The sequence below is a fragment of the Entelurus aequoreus genome, linkage group LG01 (assembly GCF_033978785.1).
Source record: "Entelurus aequoreus isolate RoL-2023_Sb linkage group LG01, RoL_Eaeq_v1.1, whole genome shotgun sequence".
Lineage (NCBI taxonomy): Eukaryota > Metazoa > Chordata > Actinopteri > Syngnathiformes > Syngnathidae > Entelurus > Entelurus aequoreus.
Window position 1 is genome coordinate 90,670,658 of NC_084731.1, and position 27,895 is coordinate 90,698,552.

The 27,895-nt window shown below is 41.3% G+C and overlaps 2 protein-coding genes across 2 annotated transcripts in view; one reads left to right on the forward strand and one right to left on the reverse strand.

Annotated features, from left to right (window-relative positions):
* gart (phosphoribosylglycinamide formyltransferase) overlaps positions 1 to 13,074 on the forward strand; it is a 27,670-nt gene extending 14,596 nt beyond the window's left edge. The window contains exons 10-21 of the mRNA XM_062061840.1: positions 1,034 to 1,265; positions 1,458 to 1,552; positions 1,611 to 1,720; positions 3,006 to 3,204; positions 3,281 to 3,532; positions 6,204 to 6,356; positions 6,434 to 6,637; positions 6,708 to 6,845; positions 6,916 to 7,046; positions 10,883 to 11,024; positions 11,087 to 11,202; positions 11,271 to 13,074. Coding sequence (XP_061917824.1) covers positions 1,034 to 1,265; positions 1,458 to 1,552; positions 1,611 to 1,720; positions 3,006 to 3,204; positions 3,281 to 3,532; positions 6,204 to 6,356; positions 6,434 to 6,637; positions 6,708 to 6,845; positions 6,916 to 7,046; positions 10,883 to 11,024; positions 11,087 to 11,202; positions 11,271 to 11,459 — 1,961 coding nt within the window. The 3' untranslated portion in view covers positions 11,460 to 13,074. The remainder of the gene's footprint in view (positions 1 to 1,033; positions 1,266 to 1,457; positions 1,553 to 1,610; positions 1,721 to 3,005; positions 3,205 to 3,280; positions 3,533 to 6,203; positions 6,357 to 6,433; positions 6,638 to 6,707; positions 6,846 to 6,915; positions 7,047 to 10,882; positions 11,025 to 11,086; positions 11,203 to 11,270) is intronic.
* n6amt1 (N-6 adenine-specific DNA methyltransferase 1) lies at positions 10,236 to 27,716 on the reverse strand. Its single transcript, XM_062061824.1, has 8 exons — positions 27,379 to 27,716; positions 23,358 to 23,444; positions 23,201 to 23,291; positions 23,039 to 23,122; positions 22,828 to 22,969; positions 13,190 to 13,320; positions 13,079 to 13,114; positions 10,236 to 11,443 (listed from the first exon to the last, which is right to left on the reverse strand). Exons 1-6 carry the CDS (start codon positions 27,561 to 27,563, stop codon positions 13,205 to 13,207), a joined length of 705 nt encoding a protein of 234 aa, XP_061917808.1. The 5' UTR covers positions 27,564 to 27,716; the 3' UTR covers positions 10,236 to 11,443; positions 13,079 to 13,114; positions 13,190 to 13,204.
* Between the last annotated feature and the right edge of the window lie 179 nt (positions 27,717 to 27,895).

The window sequence follows — 27,895 nt, forward strand, 5'->3', positions numbered from 1 at the left end:
TACGGGATGCATAACATAACCCCAGCCTCTACTGTAGCGTCTTTTCTATGCGCCTTATAATGCGGTGAACCTTATATATGAACAAAGTTTTAAAATAGGCCATTCATTGAAGGTGCGCCTTATAATCCGGTGCGCCTTATAGTGCGGAAAATACGGTAATTAGTATTTACGCTAACTGTATGCTGTAAGCACTTTACAACATGCATTTTTTATCTTAAAACCAAACCAATGATATCCAAAAATATTGTAGGTGACAGGACTGTGCTGAGGTTTTAACCCAACTACTCCAGTCTAAGTTGAAATATCATCCGATAGACAGAAAAATAAATGAGAACTTACTTTAGGCCTGCACAGAGTCGGAATGATGCAACTTTCTGTGTACCATGTGACTTGTGGAATATTGCATTTGTAGAGTGTGAAGTTTGATTAAATTGTCTTTTTTTATTTTTTAAAAGAAAATTTACTCAAAGTATATTTGGGATATGGAGTATTAAATAAAATATAACATCTCTGAAGGATTTGAATTATTATTTTTCACAGTAAAGTCTAATTTTAGGAAGCGTGGACAGTGTTCAAGGTAATTTTCTAAGTCGAGGTTTATTTAAAATACACAATTTTTAAAAACGGCCACTACTGCCCCTAAGGGCTGCACAAATTAAAAACAAATGTTAAGAAAAAAGGAATCAACATTACACTAAGTACAGACAAGGCTATAAATTCTCCGTAAACCAACCAAACAATGAAATGGTAGAGAAAAAGTGTTAGAAATAAACTAATGAAGATCTATAAATATGTAAATAAAAATGTCCAGCTCAATATGTGTTAAATGCCATTGCAAATAAATAAGTAAAAAAATAAGTATTTAATAAATATGCAATCAAAACAAAAGACATGCAGGACACTTTGATTTTTAAATGTATTTTTCAGTTAATTTTATCGTGCATTTTATTTTCTTGGGATGCAAACCGCACCGATACGGTGGAATGGTCCTTACAGGGACCCCTCGTTAACTTCTACCGCCTTTCCTCTTCAGGTCTGTCCCAGGTGGAGGACATGGGCATCCAGGTGTTCCACGCAGGTACAGGGCTGAAGGACGGACAAGTGGTGTCCAGCGGCGGGCGCGTCCTGACGGTCACCGCGGTCAGACCTTCGCTGGAGGCGGCACTGCAGGCAGCCAATGAGGGAGTGGCTGCGGTTGGTTTCCCGGGTGCTGTGTACCGCCGTGACATTGGTCACCGGGCCATTTCCCACCTGAAGCAACGCAGGTGTGTTTGAATGCGGCACAAAACATTCAGTTTTCTAAATTGTCACTGATGTCTTTCATCAATAAACAAACCGTGGAGAATCCTCTGTGTCTGTTTTTTTTGTTTTGTTTTACCTGTAATTCTGTATGACTGCGTCACACTGAAAGAAGGTGTTATATTTCTGAAGTCAAGTCATCTGACCCTGTCTGACAGAGGCCTGACTTATAAGGACAGCGGCGTGGACATTGCTGCGGGCAACAAGCTGGTGGACATCATCAAGCCTCTGGCCAGGGCAACTTCCCGCCCAGGTAATGCTTTACATTTAAAGTTGTAGTTAAATATAATAAGATCATATTTTCTCATCAGGATGTAATGCAGAGCTGGGAGGCTTTGCTGGACTTTTTGACCTTAAAGCTGCAGGATTCCTCGACCCGGTTCTGGTATCTGGAACTGACGGTGTTGGGACCAAACTGAAGGTCTGGTTTAGGTTCAGTCTTAATTAGAGATGTCCGATAATGGCTTTTTTGCCGATATTCCGATATTGTCCAACTCTTAATTACCGATTCCGATATCAACCGATACCGATATATACAGTCGTGGAATTAACACATTATTGTGCCTAATTTTGTTGTGACGCCCCGCTGCATGCATTAAACAATGTAACAAGGTTCTCCAAAATAAATCAGCTAGGGCTGCAACAACTAATCGATTAAAATCGATTATAAAAATAGTTGGCGATTAATTTAGTCATCGATTCGTTGGATCTATGCTATGCGCATGCGTAGAGGCTACTTTTTAAAAATTTAATTTAATTTTTTTTTTTTTTAATAAACCTTTATTATAAACTGCAACATTTACAAACAGCTGAGAAACCCTAATCAAAATGAGTATGGTGCCAGTATGCTGTTAATACTGGAAAGGATAGAAATGTAGTTTGTCTCTTTTATCCGATTATTAATCGAAGTAATAATCGACAGATTAATCGATTATCAAATTAGTTGTTAGTTGCAGCCCTAAAATCAACTCAAGTTATGGAAAAAAATGCCAACATGGCACTGCCATATTTATTATTGAAGTCACAAAGTGCATTATTTTTTTTAACATGCCTCAAAACGGCAGCTTGGAATTTGGGACATGCTCTCCCTGAGAGAGCATGCGGAGGTTGAGGTGGGCGGGGTTGGGGGGGTAGCGGGGGGTGTATATTGTAGCGTCCCGGAAGAGTTAGTGCTGCAAGGGGTTCTGGGTATTTGTTCTGTTGTGTTATGGTGCGGATGTTCTCCCGAAATGTGTTTGTCATTCTTGTTTGGTGTGGGTTCACAGTGTGGCGCATATTTGTAACAGTGTTTTAAGTTGTTTATACGGCCACACTCAGTGTGACCTGTATGGCTGTTGACCAAGTATGCGTGGCATTCACTTGTGTGTGTGAAAAGCCGTAGATATTATGTGATTGGGCCGGGAGAATGGTTGCCCCGGGAGATTTTCGGGAGGGGCACTGAAATTCGGGAGTCTCCCGGGAAAATCGGGAGGGTTGGCAAGTATGACTGGGAGACGCAACTGCTCTGTACTTCTCCCTGCGTCCGTGTACCACTCCGTACAGCAGCGTTTAAAAAAGTTATACATTTTACTTTTTGAAACCAATACCGATACTTTCCGATATTACATTTTAAAGCATTTATCGGCCGATAATATCGGCAGTCCGATATCGGACATCTCTAGTCTTAATACTTTGAATTTTGATGGTTAATAGAAACGTTTGTGCAGATTGCCCAGGCGTGCGGTCAGCATGGCAGCTTGGGTCAAGATCTAGTCGCCATGTGCGTGAACGACGTCCTGGCTCAGGGAGCAGAGCCGCTTTTCTTCCTCGATTACTTCTCCTGCGGAAGCCTGGATGTGAACGTGGCCGCCGCAGTGGTCGCTGGCATCGCCAAAGCGTGTGAGATTGCTGGCTGTGCTCTACTGGGTAAGTGGAGAAGCAGGCCACAGTGGTTCCGTAACACCGGCTGCCAAATTGAGCCCATCATGTGTGGATGGTCCAGGTGGAGAGACCGCAGAAATGCCTGGCGTCTACGGCCCTGGGGAGTATGATCTAGCCGGGTTCTGCGTGGGAGCAGTAGAGCGTAGCGCCCTGCTGCCCAGACTGGCGGACATCACGGAGGGAGACCTGTTGATCGGAGTGGCATCCTCTGGTATCCACAGCAACGGCTTCAGCCTGGTCCGCAAGGTCCTGGAACGTGCAAATCTAAGCTACAGCTCCCCGGCACCCTTTGGCCACCCGGGACAGACTGTTGGTAAGTTTGATGTAAAAATACCAGAGATGTCTTGATCCCCATCATGGGGTTACGTTTTTTTTTAAAACTTGTCAGCAATTGGCTGATGAGCTGCCGAGCCCAGAGCAGTGATTTTCAAATGTTTTCCACAAAGTACCACCTAAGAAAAAACTTTGCATTAGCACCACACTAATGACCAACATTAAAATACAGTAGCATAGTAGGCCTATGTGTACATTAAAAACAAGGCAGAGGTTTTATTTAACAAGTACACTACCGTTCAAAAGTTTGCGGTCACCCAAACAATTTTGTGGAATAGCCTTCATCTCTAAGAACAAGAATAGACTGTTGAGTTTCAGATGAAAGTTCTCTTTTTCTGGCCATTTTGAGCGTTTAATTGACCCCACAAATGTGATGCTCCAGAAACTCAATCTGCTCAAAGGAAGGTCAGTTTTGTAGTTTCTGTAACGAGCTAAACTGTTTTCAGATGTGTGAACATGATTGCACAAGGGTTTTCTAATCATCAATTAGCCTTCTGAGCCAATGAGCAAACACATTGTACCATTAGAACACTGGAGTGATAGTTTCTGAAAATGGGCCTCTATACACCTATGTAGATATTGCACCAAAAACCAGACATTTGCAGCTAGAATAGTCATTTACCACATTAGCAATGTATAGAGTGTATTTCTTTAAAGTTAAGACTAGTTTAAAGTTATCTTCATTGAAAAGTACAGTGCTTTTCCCTCAAAAATAAGGACATTTCAATGTGACCCCAAACTTTTGAACGGTAGTGTATATTTAATATATTTTTACACAGTTTGAACAGTCACACTGTGTTTGAATATAGGAAAATAAAACACTGTACTTTAATCAAGTGATTCGTTAAAATACCACTAGATGGAGCCCGCAGACCACTAGTGGTACACTGGAGTATTTATCCTTAGCCAGCGAGAAGGTTTCTTTTTGACATGACACGTTAGTAACCGAGGTCACAACACTGGAAGTATATTACCCGTTTGGACGTGGCTACAGGATAAAGTTGCCAAATGGGAAATGTTTTTGGCATGCATGTTCAAGAATTTTTCGCAGCATTTTCAATGTTAATAATGTCAGTAAATTATTTACTAAAAAAATCTAAAAATAAGGTAGTACATTACAGTAAGTGTCACAAGAGGTTGGTAAATCTAAAAGTAAAATATAGTGTAGAAATGCACCCAATTGTAGGAAATGTAGTCCTGATTTTCAAAACGTTCTTCCGGGTTTGGCGTGGTAGCACTTTGTGTTGGTAAACATGTTCCTCTTTCTTTTTTCTCAATTTTCCCTCTTTTTATTTTTTTTTCAAATGTAGAGTAGGGGTGGTCCATTCAGATGTCGATACTATCGATACCTAGTACACTATTAGTATAGAAATGATACAAAAGTGATTAGATCGATATTTTTCTTTTTTCATGTTCTTATTACAAACTCACTGTTTTGGTGGTTTTTGTTATGGTTTACAAACTTAGGGGGTAAGTCTCTGGATACAGGAAGGCTTTGAGGGTAAACCCAATTAATTTAAATGGGAGCCAATAGAAGTTTTTACTTTTACTTATTGTACACTAGCCACTTTATTTTGTTAAAATGTAAGTAGCAGTAAATACCGTATTTTTCGGACTATAAGTCGCAGTTTTTTTCATAGTTTGGCCGGGGGTGCGACTTATACTCAGGAGCGACTTATGTGTGAAATTATTAACACATTACCGTAAAATATCAAATAATAATATTTAGCTCACTCACGTAAGAGACTAGACGTATAAGATTTCATGGGATTTATTGATTAGGAGTGACAGATTGTTTGGTAAACGTTTAGCATGTTCTATATGTTATAGTTATTTGAATGACTCTTACCATAATATGTTACGTTAACATACCAGGCACGTTCTCAGTTGGTTATTTCTGTGTCATATAACGTACACTTATTCAGCCTGTTGTTCACTATTCTTTATTTTAAATTGCCTTTCAAATGTTTATTCTTGGTGTTGGGTTTCATCAAATACATTTCCCCAAAAAATGCGACTTATACTCCAGTGCGACTTATATGTGTTTTTTTCCTTCTTTATTATGCATTTTCGGTCGGTGCTACTTATATTGCAAAAAATACGGTACTTCACATTTAGTACATCTGATTCACCTCAATACTAGCAAGTTCTACATTTAATAAGATGTGCTTGATCAAAATGTGTTTGTTTATTTTAGTTGCTTGCTTTAAAACCTTTTCACTTCTGTAATCTATTGTCAAAGTGTGGGATCTAATATGAGGCCAAAAGTGTTTATGGGGACATCCCTCTTAAAACCTCTTAAGGCCCAAGCTGTTTGTTTACATGATTTTTTTATTTCTCTTCGCTATTTGGGCTTATTGGACCCTAATTAGAATAAAAACTAAAATTCATCTTTTTATATGATGTACTTAGTCCATAAGTAACAAACGTGTACTTCATGTGTAGTGACATGCTAATTTTTATTTTTACACTTTTGTTATACTCTTCTGACACCACCAGATAGCAGTATAAGTGTCCATATGTCGGCATAAGACCCCAATTCAGTAGTGTACACAATTTTGGAAATAAGAGCTAAAAGGTGCTGTCCACGCATGTGGCCACTAAGGCCTTTAGAGGTATGAAGCACTTCTTACTGTAATGTTGGCCTGCAGGGGAGGTTTTGCTGACGCCAACAAAGATCTACAGTCATCTGCTGCTCCCGATCCTGCGCAGCGGTGCGGTGAAAGCCTATGCTCACATCACCGGTGGAGGACTTCTGGAAAACATTCCTCGTGTTTTGCCCCAGGAGCTAGCAGTCGATATAGGTGAAGGCCTACATCATACAAGTCTGGAGACAAATACCTATCTTGTACGGTTTTATAATTACACACGTTCGCTTCAGATGCGTCTCGTTGGAGCATCCCACCAGTGTTTTCCTGGCTCCAGAAAGAGGGCGGACTGAGCGAGGATGAAATGACCCGCACCTTCAACTGCGGCCTGGGAGCAGTGCTAGTGGTGGCCCCGATGGAGGCTCAGAGGGTCTTGCGGCAGCTGCAGGCCCTTGAGGAGGCCTGGATCGTGGGCGCACTCGCTCACAAGCAGCCCGGTGAGTCAGTCAGGGACCTTCATGTGGAGACACGCACGCACATTCTCGTCACGTCACTATGCCGCCGCAGGTACCGAGTCTGTGGCGGTCCGCAACCTCAAGCACAGCCTGCTGAGCGGCGGTCCAGCCTCCAAGAACGGCAATTGCCTCGGTGACATCAGCACGCCGCACAGGAGGACCAAAGTCGGCGTTCTCATTTCAGGGACAGGTTTGTGTAGTGTTTCATGAATGTATTTGGTCATGTGGATTACAACTTGTGCTTTTGCGGTCTCCACCAGGTACCAACCTGCAGGCACTGATCGAGCAGGCCAGGCGTCCATCTAGCTGTGCAGAGATCGTGGTGGTCATCTCTAACAAGCCTGGAGTTCAGGGCCTCAAAAGAGCAGCGCTGGCTGGGATCCAGACACGGGTAATCTGCTGTGATTATGGTCATGATTAGTGATGGGTCATGCGTCGAGCTCATAGAGCGATACCCTGTGTCGGTCCGCGTATCGCTTTTAGAAAGTCACGTGACCGAACACGAGCTGTTTTGGTCACGTGACCGCTCATGAACTGTATCGCACGGACGCCTGCGCGCCAAACTGTGTTTATTAGGAAGCGGCGCAATGCGTGTTGTTGACGAACACCGTTAGGGCCGCTTGTTGTCACTGTCACTCAAAGTTGCATTTCAAAATTACACAGAATAAATGTGTTTATTTTGTTTAGAATTCAGATGGGTTTGATTTGGTGCGCGGCATATATTGGCTGTGCGGCGCACGGTGTGCGCAGAGGACGCTTGAGCACTGCGCAATTGCGCAGGCGCGCACCTTAGAGGGAGCGTTGCTCACAGGGCACAGAGGAGGCGTCAGTGCGATACAGTTCGCGTATCGGTCACGTGACCAAAGCAGCTCATGATCGGTCACGTGACTTTCTAAAAGCGGTACGCGCACCGACACAAGGTTTCGCTCTATGAGCTCGACGCATGCGCCAATGCATCTGTGTTGCATGACCCATCACTACTGTTACTAGAGGAAGATATAGGAATGACGGCGTGGCGAAGTTGGTAGAGTGGCCGTGCCAGCAATCGGAGGGTTGCTGGTTACTGGGGTTCGATCCCCACCTTCTTCCATCCTAGTCACGATACATGTTCACATTATTTGACTGTATCTAAAAAAGATAAAAATATATTTTTATTTAAATGAAGATATGAAATAATCCTAAATGAAATACAATGACTTGGTTTATATTATTGTATATACTAGCTCATAAAATCAGTGTCAGTTGAGTCGGTCCATAGGTTGCCTGTAGGGATTTTTAATGTCCAGCAGATGTCAGTATTTAGTGACACAGTATCGACACAGTATCAATACAGTTTTGCAATGTGTCGAAACGCTTCATGAGGCCTCATCAACCATCACCAGTCATGATTGACATGTTAACAGGGTGCATCACATGGTTACATTTGCGCATTTCAACATATCTGAAAAGGAGTAGGAAGAAGCAAAGCTTATATTTAATCCTACACCTTCTTCATATTTTTAACTAGAGACGTCCGAATGTTCCATAAATGCTTTAAAATGTAATATCGGAAATTATCGGTATCTGTTCCAAAAAGTAAAATTAATGACTTTTTAAATCGCCGCTGTACGGAGCGGTACATGTCCGGTAAAACACGGACGTAGGACATACTTGACAACCCTCCCGATTTTCCCGGGAGACTCCCGAATTTCAGTGCCCCTCCCGAAAATCTACCCGGGGCAACCATTCTCCCGATTTCCACCCGGACAACAATATTTGGGGCACTGCCTTTAGCGTCCTCTACAAGCTGTCGTCACGTCCGCTTTTCCTCCATACAACCAGCGTGCCGGCCCAGTCACATAATATACGCGGCTTTTACACACGCACAAGTGAATGCAACGCATACTTGATCAACAGCCATACAGGTCACACTGAGGGTGACCGAATAAACAACTTTAACACTGTTACAAATATGCCACCCACACCAAACAAGAATGACAAACACGTTTCGGGAGAACATCCGCACCGTAACACAACATAAACACAACAGAACAAATACCCAGAACCCCTTGCAGCACTAACTCTTCCGGGACGCTACAATATACACCCCCGCTACCGCCAAACCCCGCTATATATATATACACTATAACCACATATAAACCTGTTTGATGCTTCGAAGAGTTGCTGGGGATCAATTTTGGTTCAGATCAGGTAGAGGTTGAGCTGAGCCATGATTTTATGGCAGTTTTAAAATTTAGTAGAGAAGTTTGAATTTTAAGGTCTGTTGGTAGTGCATTCCACTGTGTGGTGGCAAAATAGTAGAATGCATTTTTTTCCCATGAGAGTCTTGAATTTGGGGGGACGAGGTCTGAGGAACTCCCTCTCGTGTAGTACCTGTGAGCATCACTTACTCCGGTGAAATAGTTGGACAGGTACTTGGGGACAGTTTCTCTGAGTATTTTGAATACCAGGCACGTTGCGATTTGGTGTACTCTTTCCTCAACTCTAAGCCATCCCAATTTGGTAAAGTGGGCTTGAGTTAGGCGAGTCCTGTATGAGAGGTTGAGCTTGTTTTGGGAAGTTTGCAGTTTGGTTTTTAGTGGCTCGGTGAGACTGGTGAACCATGAGGTGCAGGCGTAGACAAAATGACATTGTATGAGGGTCTTAAGTGTATCCCTGTTGATAAACGCAGAAATCCTGCCCAAAAATGTGTTTTATTATTGATCTTGGTGATTGTTTTTAATGCCATTTTTTCACCCGAGAGAGTGTTGTCCAATATACAACCTAGGTAAATGACCTTGTCTTTGCTGGTGATTATGGTATCACCTGCTTTAATCGTAAACCTAGGTTGTGCTTGGACTCAAATAGGATGGACTCTGTTTTACCCAGGTGTAGTGACAGTTTGTTATCGGAAAGCCAGAGACAGAGATTACGTAGTTTGGTGCTGAGTGCACTTTCAACCTGTCTGAGGCCAGGATCGCAGAATCGTCCGCGGACAGGAACAAATTGCTGTTTCATGCTGGTTTCATGTCGTTAATCTAAATCAAGAATAACAATGGTCCCAGAATGCTCCCCTGTGGGACACCCCAGCTCACCTTGAGGGGAGAGGACAGTGATCCGTTCACCTGGACCACCTGTTCTCTATCCTCAAGGTAAGATTTCATCCAGTTTGTGGCTGCGCCGTCAAAACCGATTGCCCTCAACTTGTTTAACAGTATTGAGTGGTTAACTGTGTCGAATGCCTTTTGAAGGTCCAGCATAACCATTCCACAGTACTTGCCCGTGTCTATCTCTCGCCTGATGTAGTCAGTTAGGTACAGTAGGCATGTATCGGTGGGATGTGATTTTCTGAATCCTGATTGAAAATCGAATAGGAGCTCGCGATTTGATAGATAATTATCTATTTGCTCATATATTAACCTCCCTATAACCTTTGAGATGATTTATCAATCCAACAAAACAATACAATTCCAAAACCAAACCCGACCCAGCAACACTCAGAACTGCAATAAACAATTGAGAGGAGACAAACATGACACAGAACAATCCAAAAGTAGTGAAACAAAAATTAATATTATCAATATTAGTAACAATTTCAACATAGCAGTGATTAAAAATCCCTCATTTGACATTATCATTAGACATTTATAAAAAAAATAACAATGAACAATAGTGTCACAGTGGCTTACACTTGCATCGCATCTCATAAGCTTGACAACACACTGTGTCCAATATTTTCACAAAGATAAAATAAGTCATATTTTTGGTTCATTTAATAGTTAAAACAAATTTACATTATTGCAAACAGTTGATAAAACATTGTCCTTTACAATTATAAAAGCTTTTTACAAAAATCTACTACTCTGCTTGCATGTCAGCAGACTGGGGTAGATCCTGCTGAAATCTATGTATTGAATGAATAGATAATTGTTTTGAATTGAAAAAAATCGATTTATAATCTAATCGTGACCCAAGAATCGATATTGAATGGAATCGTGGAACACCCAAAGATTCGCAGCCCTACTAACAAGCTCCAGGTACAGCTGTGGGCCCCTCCTTCATCTAAAGGCCCTGCCAGGCACCTCCAACATACGACATAAAAGAAAACAAGCAACAGAAGTTTGCTAACTTAGTTGTGCTTATATTTTTTTACTCACTCTTTGCAAATGCGTCATGGCCAATTATGAACATTTCTGTGGGGAAACTTGAGAAAGTGTGGAGTTTGATTTTTCTTGCACATGGATCCAGGTGGTGGACCACAAACTCTACGGAAGCCGAGCGGAGTTTGACGGCACCATCGACCGCGTCCTCGAAGAATTTGGGGTGGAGCTTGTGTGTCTGGCTGGATTCATGCGGATCCTCACGGGGGGTTTTGTTAAGAAATGGAACAGTGAGTTGAGGTATGAGTGTCACTATGAATCACATTTTATTTTTAACATGATCTCATTTTAGGTAAGCTCTTGAACATCCATCCCTCCTTGCTGCCTTCCTTCAAGGGTGTGAACGCCCAAAAGCAGGCTCTCCAGGCCGGGGTGCGGGTTAGTGGCTGCACGGTCCACTTTGTTGCGGTAAGTCAGCCATATTGTCACCGACACGCGTATGCAACCCAGCTGAACGGGCTTGTTCTGTCTATCAGGAGGAGGTGGACGCAGGGGCCATCATCGTGCAGGAGGCGGTGCCAGTGGTGAGCGGCGACACCGAAGAAAGTCTGTCGGCCCGAATCAAAGAGGCCGAGCACAGGGCCTTCCCTGCGGCCATGGAGCTGGTCTCCAGCGGAGCTGTCCATCTTAGTGAGGATGGACGTGTCATCTGGAGGTCACATTAATACTTTGCATGACTACAGCTGAGTAAAATGTGTGGTGTGACACTGTTACAAAACATTCCTAATGTGCATGCATGTTACATTTTACCTGGATGAATACATATTATGCACAGTAAACTAACATTTCTGTATCTACTCCAAATGTTTGTGTTTAAATGTACTTGTGTGAATTAGAGCTGCACAGAACAAAAAATGCTATTCTTTCTAAATGGTTTACTTTTACTTGTTGTATGCACATATACTGTATAAGCCTATATACTAGGGGTGTAACGGTACACAAAAAGTACGTACCTCGGTTTAGAGGTCACGGTTCAGTTCATTTTCGGTACAGTAAGAAAACAACAAAATATAAATATTTTGGTTATTTATTTACCAAATTTGTAAACAATGGCTTTATCCTTTTAACATTGGGAGCACTATAATAATTCTGCCCACATTAATCAACATTAAGCTGCCTCAAATTGTTGCTCAGATTAAATAAAATCACAAAACTTTTCTTCTACATATAAAAAGTGCAACATTAAACAGTTTCAAGTCAACTCATCATGCTTAATTAATTACGGTAGTTGATTTGTATTATGTAAATGTTAAAAAAAAAAAAAAAAATGTTATATTTTTTATCAACATGTGATAGCAGGGACCCTGCCATTCAAAACTAGGCTGCTCCATTACTAATGATTAATGTAACTATAGCTGAAAAAATGGTACAATAGCAAAAGGAGAGACTATTCATCCCTGAACACCATGGAGTTCATGTAGGCTTAATGATGCAGTTACATTATTATATCAACTATCAGAGACAGAAACTCTTCATTTAACATAATGTCCTTTTTTGCTGCTTCAACACAGCTCAATCAACACAGACAAAGGTAAAGTGAAATAACAGACAGACAGGGCTTTGCTGTCCGTAACACACAAACACACACCGCAAAATGAACTAACGTTGCGCTAAAAGCGAATTAGCCTTCATCTCAAGCCAGGACTGCGAGCGAACGGAGCTGCCTTTTATATTTCTAGAAAGTCAACGGGCTCATAGTGATGATACTAGTAGTTGACTGGGAGGTGTTTATTATAATTTGGGGAGAGTCCGCTGCCTGATGCTTACCTGCTATGCGCTCTGAATATGCACTGCTGATTGGCTGTTACCGCTCTGTTTGTAACCAATCAGATGGTTGTGTGGGTGGGACAATGCTGAGTGCTGTGTAGAGGACTGACAGACAGGTAGAAGGAAGCGGAGCAGCTTGTTAAGACTATAGCTTAGGCGGCTACTTAATATGTTCGTGTGGAAACTTGTTCGGTACACCTCTGAACCGAACCGAACCCCCATACCGAAACGGTTCAATACAAATACACGTACCGTTACACCCCTACTATATACAGTACAGTATGTGTGAATCCTCAGCAGGAAAATTGTTACTATTTTTTTTCTGTGCAGCCAAGTGTGAATGCAATTTCTTGCCTACAGTCAATGATTTGTCAACATGGATTGTGTTATTTCCATTTCACTCCACTGTCAAAAAGTGTCCATGCAGATGGAATACATGATCATTTTTGCAGCCTCCCTTAAATCAAGATTAAACTGTACCTCTTTGTTATTAGGATCTTAAAGTATTTTTACTCACTGATTTTTCATATTTTCACCCTCAGGTTTGTGCTCCCTGTTGATGAATTAGACAGGAGGTATAAACAAAGTTTGTTATATTTTAAAAACAAGACTTTAAGGGTAGACTTACAAAAGCATTTCAAGTTCAGGTTTGTTGGCGCTTATGGAAGCGCAGGACTGCAAGTCTCTCGTTTCCAGCTCTGGTTGACAGGTGTAGGTATCCGTGCAGACCGTATCCGCGCAGTAGCTGGATGATCTCCTCTAGGATGAGAAGGAACAAGTGATGTGAAATTAGATGACCTCGCTAAGATAGATGATTTCATATTGCGTAGTATGTGTTTTAGTAGCATCTTCATCCTGAATCATGATAGTTTTGCGTAGAATTTGAAGGAATATGTTTGCCGGTTGTAGCAATACAACTAAAGCAGGGGTCAGCCTGCATACGTTTCCAAATGATGGCAATACAGGGAAAGTATGGACCTCTCCTATCAAAATGGGACAGACCAAGCAAGAATGTAATTGTAGCAATTATTTATTACTTTTAGTGGATCAAACTTTGAAGAAGAAAGGTTTTGGTTTGAGTTTGGATGGAAATTTTTTAAAGAGTCAAGCTAAATCCGATCTTGAAAATCAGGAGCACCCTCGAGAAAAATGAGTGGAAAAGAAGGTAACTAGTATTGTATTTTATGTCCTCTTCTACTGATGTTTTCCTCAAGATGATTGATGAAATGCTGAAAGAGCATGAGCTATGGTGTCTATAGAGTAAGAAATGCCGATTATTTTGGATTTCTCTTTGGCTCGTAATGTCAACCATATCAGTTTTGAAGTATAATGGACCAGGGTGACAAAATCATGCAATTAAGTGATCAAAATAATAGATGTATATTCTTCTATTCACGCGGTCTATGCGAGGAAATGGGTTTCAGTTGGGTAGATGTCTACACAAGAGATGTAACGTTCACGAACGAATTAATGTTTTTTTTTTCAAGGGAACCAATTTGTGTTTGGGAGCAGTTTTTAATGCTCATGTAGATACAATGTACACCGACTGTAAACTACACTAAAAAATGTTTACTTTTTAAAATGATTTCTATTTTTAAGTGATTTTGTTTATTTTTATCTTAGTTACATTTTTATTTGGATTCACTTTAATGGTTCCTTGTTCGGATGTAGGTCAAACGTACACACACACACAAGGTAGGATAGAACAATTTTGTATTAACATTTTTATTATGTCCTGATTTTATTCAAATGTTATTTACACTTTTCTATACATTGTATTCTTATTTGTTTTGTGTATTTTTATATTGATCATTAAATTGCTACAAAGTTCTTTAGAGAATATGGAAAATAGTGATACCACTGTCAAAGAATGGGGATATGGGACTACCTTAAGAATTATTTACTTACAATTATTGCCACTATTTCAAAATAATTCTCACCAATACAGTAATATTTGTGTAAATGTAAATTATTCCGATCCACATATTGTCTTATGTCGGCTACCAGCAACATTCCCTCTCATTTTTCATGCGTGAGCAAACCCCAAAACTCCTTGAGCATTCAGAGGAGCACACCTGTCCCAAACCCGACAAGTTAATTGTCTTATTATAGCGTTATTCAAATGACAGCAGACATTTCCATGACATTATTTTCTTGTTTTTCATGTATTGGGTGGGGGTCTAATTTTAGAAAGTATTTGTACCCCTTTCAGGGATCACATTTACCGTATTTTTCGGATTATAAATCGCAGTTTTTTTCATAGTTTGACCGGGGGTGCGATTTATACTCAGGAGCGACTTATGTGTGAAATTATTAACACATTACCGTAAAATATTAAATAATATTATTTATCTCATTCCCATAAGAGACTAGGCGTATATCAGCAATCGTCACACACACACACATCAACCAATAAAAATTTGGCGGGGGCGGGTCATGGCAGAAGTGCATTGTTAAAAAAAAAGATGCTACATGCTACTACTTCCGTACCTATGAAAATTGATCATTTCAACATTGGAGGTAACTTATAAAAACTGAGAAGGACTGAACAAAAATGGCACCGAAAAGGAAATCATATACTGCAGGTTACAAGCAGGAAGTAGTGAAATATGCAGCAGAGAACGGCAATCCAGCAGCAGAAAGAAAGTTTGGAGTCAGCGAGAAACTTGTAAGGGACTGGCGAAAAGCGGAGGCTACTCTTACTGAAATGAAGAAAACTAAATCGCGGGCTAAAAGCATGTCCTATATGTTATAGTTATTTGAATGACTCTTAACGTTAACATACCAGGCACGTTCTCAGTTGGTTATTTATGCCTCATATAACGTACACTTATTCAGCCTGTTGTTCACTATTCTTTATTTATTTTAAATTGCCTTTCAAATGTCTATTCTTGGTGTTGGATTTTATCAAATAAATTTCCCCCAAAAATGCGACTTATATATGTTTTTTCCTTCTTTATTATGCATTTTCGGCCGGTGCGACTTATACTCCGAAAAATACGATAGTTCCCCTTAAAACATTCACATGTTGCACAATGAAATGTAAACATGGGATAGAGAGTACAATTCTGTACTTTTCTCTGTGTAAAATATGTATTTTTATGAGCCTTTCTGTAATCTAGTAACATTACATTTATCATGAATCAATTTAAGTGGACCCCGACTTAAACAAGTTGAAAAACTTATTCGGGTGTTACCATTTAGTGGTCAATTGTACGGAATATGTACTTCACTGTGCAACCTACTAATAAAAGTCTCAATCAATCAATCAAACATGAATAATATCCATAAATTAACATTCCTAATAAATGACCGTAGAATAGGCACCCACCTGATTGGGGAGCCATAGTGTAACGACCTGGCATTTACACTTTGTGTGGTGTTGGAGTTGTCTGACTTTTTGTGTGGCCATAAACGCATCAGTAGCTAAGTGTGTGTGTGTTGGTGCTGGTGAGAGAGTGAGAGAGTGAGCGGCTGCTGTTGATATGACAGATGACAAAGACTTGGCTTTGGCCTGGTTTGTAAGGCAGAAAATTACTATTTTTTTTCTAATGTTTTTGTTACGGTTATGTAATGGCAAAATTAATATTTCAGTAATATCGTGTCAAAAACCACAATTTGAGCCCAAGAGTTTGGCTTTGTCTTCACTACATTGGTCTGATTCTGTCCTAAGATAAGAGACTTTTATGGCCATTTTTACAGCCTTTCGGGATGTCACCAAACCCAAACTTCTGTGAATAGGACAAAGACTGCTGTGATGTCGGTTGATCACTAAATGATGTTTTCAGTCAAATGTTACTCTCCAAATAGGTTTCTTTTATGATTAACGTTAATAACCGCCTTGTCCAATGTTTCTTTGAAACACTCCTGTTTTTGCTAGTAGCACAAATTAGATAGGATGTGTTTTGCTCATTCCTCCTCCATTTCGCCCATTCTCTGCTCTCTTTTTTGAAGGCATAAAAGATTTGAATCTCTCTCTCAGCGGGAAGCCCTTCTTTGGAATCGCAAGTTATTTGACTATTCAAATAAATACTTAAAGGCCTACTGAAATTACATTTTTTTTATTTAAACGGGGATAGCAGATCCATTCTATGTGTCATACTTGATCATTTCGCGATATTGCCATATTTTTGCTGAAAGGATTTAGTAGAGAACGACGACGATAAAGTTTGCAACTTTTGGTCTCTGATAAAAAAAAGGCTTGCCCCTACCGGAAGTAGCGTGACGTCACAGGAGGAAGGGCTGCTCACAATTCCCTATTATTTTCAATGCAGCGAGAGAGATTCGGACCGAGAAAGCGACGATTACCCCATTAATTTGAGCGAAGATGAAAGATTTGTGGATGAGGAACGTGCGAGTGAAGGACTAGCGTGCAGTGCAGGACGTATCTTTTTTCGCTCTGACCGTAACTTAGGTACAAGGGTTCATTGGATTCCACACTCTCTCCTTTTTCTATTGTGGATCACGGATTTGTATTTTAAACCACCTCGGATACTATATCCTCTTGAAAATGAGAGTCGAGAACGCGAAATGGACATTCACAGTGACTTTTATCTCCACGACAATACATCGGTGAAGCTCTTTAGCTACGGAGCTAACGTGATAGCATCGTGCTTAAATGCAGATAGAAACAAAATAAATAAACCCCTGACTGGAAGGATAGACAGAAAATCAACAATACTATTAAACCATGGACATGTAAATACACGGTTAATGCTTTCCAGGCTGTCGAAGCTTAACAATGCTGTTGCTAACGACGCCATTGAAGCTAACTTAGCAACGGGACCTCACAGAGCTGTGCCAAAAACATTAGCTATCCACCTATGCCAGCCAGCCCTCATCTGCTCATCAACACCCGTGCTCACCTGCGTTCCAGCGATCAACGGAGCGACGAAAGACTTCACCCGATCATAGATGCGGTCGGCGGCCCGGAGACGGAGGAAGTCAAGGTGAGGTCAGCGGCTAGCGCGTCTGCTATCCATCTCAAAGTCCTCCTGGTTGTGTTGCTGTAGTCCGCCGCTAATACACCGATCACACCTACAACTTTCTTCTTTGCAGTCTTCATTGTTCATTAAACAAATTGCAAAAGTTTCACCAACACAGATGTCCAGAATACTGTGGAATTTTGAGATGAAAACAGAGCTTTTTGTATTGGATTCAATGGGACCGAATACTTCCGTTTCAACGATTGACATCACGCGCATACGTCATCATACATAGACGTTTTCAACCGGAAGTTTAGCGGGAAATTTAAAATTGCACTTTATAAGTTAACCCGGCCGTATTGGCATGTGTTGCAATGTTAAGATTTCATCATTGATATATAAACTATCAGACTGCGTGGTCGGTAGTAGTGGGTTTCAGTAGGCCTTTAAAGACCTTAATTTTTTTTCTGGACAAAATATTTGTTAAAATATGAAAAATTCTAAAACAGTTACAGCAGACAATAAAAAAAGGACTGTAATAACGAGCCAGTCTTTTAAAGGAACGGCTCCTTTCAATGAGTCACAAATCCCATCTCTAGACGTCACACCAAGAAGGTGCAGTGGAAATGTGACCCCAAGGCATTTTGAGAGTCTCTAAAAAGATGGTTGTCATTAGTTTTTCTTCCTAATATTTCATGACTTTTCCTAATCCATCAGGGAGACACAGAAAAATATAAAATCAACTGCATGATTGTTTCTCATTTCTCTGTACACATTTTGACCACGCCATCGTTCCTCAGGGGTCATATAGACCCCAGGATTGGAAAGCACTATAAGTCTTTGTGTGTTAGAGTGAGACACATGATCCAATTGACTTTTTTGTGCTCCCAAGTGATCTGAACACAGAGAATTCAATTGTGAGTTGATCTGACCATCATACACTGAATTATTGTTGGTTTAACATCGTTTGGCAGCCATTTTGACAGTTTTCCATAGATATTTCGGCACATTGCACCCCCCCCCCACCAAATACCCCCCAGTGGGAAATTACTTATGTGTGCTCCTAAGTCCCCTGAACACAAAGAAACAAATAGTGAGTCAATCCAACCATCATAGACCGAGTTATTGCAGTTTGAATACTGTTAGGCTTGGTCTTGAATGTGACCAAAAGTGATTTTCGTAATTTCTGAACGTACAAATACATATAAACTCAGTTTTCCATATAAGTGTCACACAAGAAATGAAATGGAACAATCACTGTGAGTTTATCTGACTATTACATGCTGAACTAGTGTGGTTTGAGTAGCGTTTGGTGGCCATTTTAGCGTTTTTCTACCTCGAACATCCCAGTAGGAAACCATTTATTTGTGCTCCTAAGTCCCCTGAACACAGAAAAAAGCAGTGAGTAGATCTTTATTAGTAATTGATGCAGAAACCACTGAGATAAATGGTCTTGAAAATAAATTTATAATTTATACTCTGTCGGAATGGCGGGATGTCGGAACAGTTCAAACATTCCGTTCCCGCGCCGTGTGAGAACAGGAGGAGGGGAGGGGGGAGGAGCAAACATATAAAAGCACTCGCATAGCAGCCTTCTAAACCATTTCTCTGCTGCTGTCTCTGCTGCTGTTTGTGATATACTCTCTCTCTCTCTCTCTCTTGTTTCGAGTTTGCCTTCTAAACCATTTCTCTGCTGCTGTTTGTGATATACTCTCTCTCTCTCTCTTGTTTCGAGTTTGCCTTCTAAACCATTTCTCTGCTGCTGTTTGTGATATACTCTCTCTCTCTCTCTTGTTTCGAGTTTGCCTTCTAAACCATTTCTCTGCTGCTGTTTGTGATATACTCTCTCTCTCTCTCTCTCTTGTTTTGAGTTTGATGATGCCAAACCACAAGACGTTCTCTGTCCAGGAGGTTTTGGATCAGGTTTTTAGTGAAGAGGTAGACATAGAGGAAAATGTGTCTGAAATCGAAGACAATGTTGTGGAAGACCCTGATTATGGGGCATCGTCCTCTGATGAGGATGAGACCCTTGATGCTGAAGTTCCTGTCAACACTGGAACACCAGCAGACATTTTCCTGTCCAAAAATGGAAAGTTGTCGTGGTCCCCTGCCCCACGTCAACGGCAGGGTAGACTTAGCGCTGGTAATGTCATCAAAATGGTTCCAGGCCCAACCCGATATGCGATTAGCCGTGTCCAAGACATAAAATCTGCATTTGAGCTCCTCATGACACCATCAATTGAGAACCATGTACTCTTGATGACCAATTTAGAGGGGAGTCGTGTGTTTGGGGACAGTTGGAAGCCGATCGATGCAATTGACTTGCAGGCATACATCGGGTTGCTCATTTTGGGGGGCGTGTACAAGTCCAAAGGCGAGGCAGCAGAAAGCCTGTGGAATAAAGAGACTGGAAGGGCCATCTTCCCAGCCACCATGTCTCTGAAGAAATTCCATATTATGTCTCGTGTCCTACGGTTCGATGACAGAGAGAAAAGACAGGGCCGGAGAGAACATGACAAGCTGGCAGCTATCCGGGATGTATGGGACAAGTGGGTTCAGCAACTGCCATTGCTTTACAACCCAGGCCCCCATGTGACTGTGGATGAATGTCTGGTGGCGTTTCGTGGCCGCTGTCCATTTAGACAGTACATCCCGAGTAAACCAGCCAAATACGGCATTAAAATATGGGCAGCATGTGATGCCCAGTCGAGCTATGCCTGGAATATGCAGGTCTACACCGGCAAAGCCCCTGGGGAAGCACCTGAAAAAAATCAGGGCATGAGGGTTGTCCTGGACATGGCTGAGGGACTGGAGGGGCACAATATAACGTGCGACAACTTCTTCACCTCCTATGCCCTTGGTGAAGAACTCGCAAAGCGGAAAGTCACCATGCTGGGGACAGTCCGCAAGAACAAGCCAGAGCTTCCCTCTGAGCTTGTTGCAATCAAGAACAGACAGGCTACATCCTCAGTGTTTGCCTTCACTGAGAACGCCACAGCTGTTTCGTATTGCCCCAAGAAAGGGAAGAACGTTGTGCTCATGAGTACGATGCACAAGGATGCCCAGCTCAGCACCAGGGAGGACAAGAAGCCACAAATGGTGTTGGACTACAATGCCACAAAGGGTGGTGTTGACAACCTGGATAAAGTCACAGGCACGTACAGCTGCCGACGCATGACTGCACGATGGCCCCTTGTTGTATTCTTCAACATCATCGATGTGAGTGCCTACAACGCTTTTGTGCTTTGGAGGGAGATCAGTGAAGGCTGGAACAGCGAAAAGCTGTACCGGAGGAGGCTGTTCCTGGAACAGCTGGGGTACGCGCTGGTGCAACCCCAAATTGCACGAAGAGTTGTCCTACCAAGAGCCTCAGCGGCTGCTGTGGTGATAGTGGAGGATGTTCAGAGGGAGGCACACACCTCCAATCCTCCAGTGGCCAGAGGGCAAAAACGAGGCAGGTGCCAGATCTGTTCCATTAGGAACGATAACAAGACAACTAATACATGTGGGGGATGTGGCAAATACATCTGCAAGGAGCACATCCGTTGTGGATCATGTGCCCAGTAGTGCTTTACCCTTTCTTGGAGAGTGGGGGATGAATATTGCCATTTTTCATTTGTTTTACATTTCTTGAGAGAGGTAGACTCTAGGCTACTTTTTGCAGTCTGTGAAAAAATAGGAGTGGCAGACTTTTACAGTATTTTAGTTTTTTTGAAATAAGACAATATTTTTGGTAAATAGCCTACTGTCTTGTTATTTTTTTCTTCAAATATGGACACTCCAAATGGCCGGCCAATGGTCAGATATTTGTTGTTGTTGAAAAAAAAAAAAACAAAAAAAAAAAAAATACAAAATATAAAGAGTAATAAAAAAACTTCCCCCATTGAGGATTGCCACCTTATCCTGGTCAGAGGGTTTGTGCTTGACCCTTTCTTGGAGAGTGAGACGAATATTGTTATTTTCAAATGGACACTCCAAATGGCCAACGGTCAGATATTTGTTGTTGTTGAAAAAAAAAAAAAAGAAAAAAAAAAAGAAAAAAAAAAAAAGTTATAAAAAACTTCCCCCTGGAGGATTGCCACCTTATCGTGGTCAGGGGGTTTGCGTGCTTCCATGACCCTAAGAGCTATAGCTGGTCTTAGGGTAGAAGCCTGACTAAGTGCAATCTAAATGGCAAAAAACAACAACAACAACAACACCATACAATTAATACAATTCGGTCACATTCAATGATGGCCGCCTAACAGTATTCAAACTGCGATAACTCGGTCTAAGATGGTTGGATTGACTCACAATTTGTTTCTTTGTGTTCAGGGGACCTAGGAGCACAAATAAGTGGTTTACCACTGGGAGGTTATCTGGGGGGGGGGGCGTAGTGTGCCAAAAAATCAATAAAAAACGGTCAAATTTGACACCAAACGGTATTCAAACAACAATAATTCAGTGTATGATGGTCAGATCGACTCAGAGTTGACTTCTCTGTGTTCAGAAGACTTGGGAGCACAAAAAAGTCAATTGGATCATGTGTCTTACTCCCACACACAACAACTTATAGAGCTTTACATCTCTGGGGTCTATGTGACCCCTGAGGAACGATGGTGTAGGCAAAAATCGAGGTCAATAGGAGGGTTAAGTAGTTAATTATCTACAGATTACACCAAAACTAATGATTCCAATATTCATCTTTAGTGACAAAAAGAAACATACCGCATTTTTCGGACTATAAGTCGCAGTTTTTTTCATAGTTTGGCCGGGGGCTGCGACTTATACTCAGGAGCGACTTATGTGTGAAATTATTAACACATTACCGTAAAATATCAAATAATATTATTTAGCTCATTCACGTAAGAGACTAGACGTATAAGATTTCATGGGATTTAGCGATTAGGAGTGACAGATTGTTTGGTAAACGTATAGCATGTTCTATATGTTATAGTTATTTGAATGACTCTTACCATAATATTTTTACATACATAACATACCAGGCACGTTCTCAGTTGGTTATTTATGCCTCATATAACGTACACTTATTCAGCCTGTTGTTCACTATTCTTTATTTATTTTAAATTGCCTTTCAAATGTCTATTCTTGGTGTTGGCTTTTATCAAATAAATTTCCCCAAAAAATGCGACTTATACTCCAGTGCGACTTATATATGTTTTTTTCCTTCTTTATTATGCATTTTCGGCCGGTGCGACTTATACTCCGAAAAATACGGTAAATAGAACATCTTAATGAAATGTGGGTCCCTTTAAGTTAATTGTCTATAGATGTGACTTGTCTGAATCAGATTGATTGCTCCCCCGTGACCCTAAAGAGACAACATCCAACATGAACCCACCTGGATCATTTTCTGCTATGGTGACCAAGTAGAAGAGTCCTTGACTGGACAGCAACTGGGACACGGCTGGTAGAAACCTGTCAATGACCTCACGGCCTCGCCTCCCACCTGCCCAGGCGGCTTCTATGCCTGTGCTGCCCACCTTGACAGGACCAAAACATGTCACCAACTTCTCACATTTTAGAGCTTTTCATCAGAGAGTTAAAGCAACCTCACTGGATGACGTCACCACGTAAGGGGGGTTGAAGAGCAGCACGTCCACTTGTCCACTTAACCGGGGCAGGAAACACTCCACCTGGACCAGAGAGCAAATATTAAGTGAGCATTAAAAAGTCCTCAAGATGGGAATAAAAAGTTTGACGCTGGATCTGACCAGGTCTGTGATGACCGGCTGCAGGCACACGTTGTTGCACGATGCGGTCTTGGCGCTGCACTGCGCCGCTGTGCCATTCACATCCGTGCAACTACAACCACATTTGACAAACTTGTAACATGGAAGAAGAAGAGAAAGAAGATGGTAGTAAACTTACAAATAGACAGATGAGGGTCCTAACACGGATGCAAGAAACGCAGACACCACGCCGGAGCCGCTGCCGACCTCCACGCAGACGCACGGCCTGCAGACAGCAGCAGGTCAATATCACCATCAGGTGCCTTTGGTGTCCTCGTCACTCAAAGAAATGGTCAAACATTTAAACACACATGAACAAATCTTCACTGTGATGACTCAAAAATATTAAATAATTAAAATCAATGGTGTCCTGCATTATTGATCTTTTAGGACTTTAATTACTAAATACTGCACATTTCAGCTTTACTATAAAAAACAAAGTTGTTTTTGACAGAAAAGCCATAAAACCTTTTTTTTAAAGTAATATAGAGATTTACTGTAAGCGTTAAATAAAAAATAATAATACAAATTTGACTTATTTTTAAAATTTTAATGACTGAGACCATTTATGGTCCCTGGGATCCCTTAAGGTAAAATAAATAAAAAAATCCAAATATTTTGTTATGGTTTGAAAATGAAAAATATCAAAATGGCCCCCACATGCTTTAATTTTTCCGTGTGCGGCCCTCAGTGGAAAAAGTTTGGACACCCCTGCTGTATGCCATAATCAGCAATATTAAAATAATAAAAGGCTTGCAATATTTTAGTTGATGTGTAATGAATCCAGAATGTATGACATCTTCATGTTTTTAGTTGCATTACAGACAATAAAGGACTTTATCACAATATTCTAATTTTCTGTATATTGTGAATAAATTGAGAACAGGAAGTGAGCAAAAGTTTTAGCAACTGCTATGTAAAGGAAAAGGGGTAGGATTAAATAAGATCTGCTTCTTCCTACTCCTTTTCGAACATGTTGAATAGAAAACAGTGTTTCCCATAAACCGCCAAGATACCTGTGGCGGTGGGGGCGTGGCTATGGGCGTGGTCACCATGACATCATCAAGTGATTTGCATAATTTACTACAATGATATGATTTTCTCTAAAAAGGCTAAAAAAATGTATACTTACTAATTAATAATAACAGTTTTGTTTTAACTGTCCATCCATCCATCCATTTTACAATATAATTACAACACTTTATGTACATATTTATATACAGATTTGAACAATAAGTTATTCACTGAAATATATTTATTAATTGTGGTTCTTACAAAAAATATATCTTATAAAATATAAAAGCTAAAATGTCTCTTAAAGCTCTGCCCCTTTAATTAGGGCATACTAAATAATTTAACTTTAGCCTACTACTACAACCATATTATTTACCAGCAACATAAAGTGAAACAGAGGCAGAGGTGTCCTGCCACAGTCAGTAACAAATAAACAGAAAACAGTAGTGGTCAAATACAAATAAGGCAACAAGAGAAGTATCCTACACTTCTCTTTTGTAAAGTAAATCTGAACAGCCTATATGGGCATCTACATCAACTATATGATTTGCCCGAGAAGCTGGACAGGACAAAAAAAACAAAAAAATAAATGTTTTTTTATTTTTTTTAAATTTGTGGCGGACGTAATTCTTTCATGGCGGGTCGCCACAAATAAATGAATGTGTGGGAAACACTGCAAAAACTGGAAAATGGGATGCATCATGTTGTATGCATGCATGTTCCAAATAAACTCAAACTCAACTCAACTTAACCCTCCACTTGGACACCCCTGCTTTAACTCATATATTTGGTTGAGAAACTTGGGTGGAAATTAGGGCTGGGCGATATATCGATATACCGCGGGTTGGTCTCTGTGCGATATAGAAAATGACTATATCGTGATATTGGAGTATACGTTCTCACGCAGTTGCTTTTAGCTGCTGGCATTACACTACCGGCTCTCCTCGCTCTTTCCTGTGTCTCCTTCTCACAGACAGCAAGCGCACCTTCTTACACATGTCACATACTGTCACGTCATACGTCACATACGTATACGCCCTGGCGCAGCAAAGAGGTAGCAGCATGGGTAACGTTAGCTGTGATGCTAGCGCGGCCGCGCGAGTGGCAATACGAGAGAGAGAGAGAAGGTGCGAATCTGGTAACAAATGAAGGAATAATTAATCCCCCCAAAAAACAGCAGGGGGTCCATCGTCTGGCGGTGGTTTGGCTTCAAGTGGGAATATGTCGAACAGACAACCGTAATTTGTCAAGTGTGGGGTATTGCTATAAAAAGTAGCATTATTGCTAATATGTAGCATCATTTGAAAAGTCACCTGCTAGAGAGTGAAGAGTGCTTACTCCGCATGTCAACACCTCCGTTCGGTGCCACACGCCCACACCATCCAAATGCCGAGGCAAACATTTCCAGATCAACACCGTATGAAAAAAATAGTGATTTTGTTGTTGTTGTGATTTCCTTCTCTGCATGAAAGTTTGAAAAGTAGCATATATTAATGCAGTATGAAGAAGCATGTTTTAATGTAGACACATAGAATCATCATACTGCTGTGATTAAATGCTTCAAGAGTTCATTCAAGGCTAAGGCAAAATATTGAGATATATATTGTGTATCCGCTAACTTTTTGCAACTCAACGCTAAGAAAACGGAAATGCTGATTATCGGTCCTGCTAGACACCGACATTTTTTAATAATACCACCTTAACATTTGACAACCAAACAATTACACAAGGCAACTCGGTAAAGAATCTGGGTATTATTTTCGACCCAACTCTCATTTGAGTCACACATTAAGAGTGTTACTAAAACAGCCTTCTTTCATCTCCGTAATATCGCTCAAATCCGTTCCATTTTGTCCACTAGCGACGCTGAGATCATTATTCATGCGTTCGTTACGTCTCGTCTCGATTACTGTAACGTATTATTTCCGGGTCTCCCTATGTCTAGCCTTAAAAGATTACAGTTGGTACAAAATGCGGCTGCAAGACTTTTGACAAGAACAAGAAAGTTTGATCATATTACTCCTATACTGTATATACCTTTATATAAATATATACCTATACTGGCTCACCTGCACTGGCTTCCTGTGCACTTAAGATGCGACTTTAAGGTTTTACTACTTACGTATAAAATACTACACGGTCTAGCTCCATCCTATCTTGCTGATTGTATCGTACCATATGTCCCGGCAAGAAATCTGCGTTCAAAGAACTCCGGCTTATTAGTGATTCCCAGAGCCTAAAAAAAGTCTGCGGGCTATAGAGCGTTTTCTATTCAGGCTCCAGTACTCTGGAATGCCCAGTTAGAGATGCTACCTCAGTAGAAGCATTTAAGACCCATCTTAAAACTCAATTGTATACTCTGGCCTTTAAATAGACCCCCTTTTTAGACCAGTTGATCTGTCGTTTCTTTTCTTTTCTCCTCTGCCCCCCTCTCCCTTGTGGAGGGGGAGTTACACAGGTCCGGTGGCCATGGATGAAGTGCTGGCTGTCCAGAGTCGGAACCCAGGGTGGACCGCTAGCCTGTGCATCGGTTGGGGACATCTCTGCGCTGCTGTCCCGTCTCCGCTCGGGATGGTCTCCTGCTGGCCCCACTATGGACTGGACTCTCACTATTGTGTTAGATCCACTATGGACTGGACTTTCACAATATTATGTCAGACCCACTCGACATCCATTGCTTTCGGTCTCCCCTAAAGGGGGGCGGGGGGTCACCCACATATGCGGTCCTCTCCAAGGTCTCTCATAGTCATTCATATTGACATCCCACTGGGGTTGTGAGTTTTTCCTTGCCCTTATGTGGGCTCTGTGCAGCCCTTTGAGACACTTGTGATTTAGGGCTGTATACCGGTAAATAAACATTGATTGATTGATGAAACTCAACTCAACTTACCCCTCCACTTGGGCACCCCTGCTTTAACTCATATATTTTGTTGAGAAACTTGGGTGGAAATACTTTAAATGTACTTTCTTTGCCTTAAAAAGTTTGGGAGCTTACATTATAATATCTGCTAAATATATAATATGAACTTTGATTGAACATCTCAGATTTTTAGAGGGAAATGGGGAAAGTCTTGAGGTGATTGACATTCATGAGCAGCTAGCTAGGACACACACAACCACGCCGGGGTGGAGCAGGCAGGGCTCACCTCATCCGCTGGAGCTTTTCCGCATCTTTCTCCAGCGAGTCAATGAGCAAGAACGAATCTTCTGACGGCTCGTAGACATCTCGGAAGTCTCCCCGCGCGGCGTGAGCGTACAGCGGCGTGGGGTAGCTCGCCGACATGCTAGCATCGGAGCTAAACTTAGCCTTACTCTCTATCGCGTAATTCATGTAAATGTTTGTGGCGGAAACACTAAACTACATTCAACTTATCAAATAAGTTAGTATTTTATGTAAATATCGTTTTTTTATTTATTTTTGTCAAATAAAACGCAACGGCGGAGTCAATGCGCCCGGTGTTCACTTCCTAGTTCACGTCTGTACGTCACTTACCCTTCTTCTTCTTCCTTTTTGTTTAATGCCGCCCATTGGTTTATACGTCAGCTCGGCCGCCATCTTAGGGGAGTCAAGACCGCCTTGTCAACTAGTTCAAGTCATTGTGACAGCGACGTGTTTCATGAACGTTGCTGTCCAGAATTGTAGATTTATAGTTTCTGATCAAA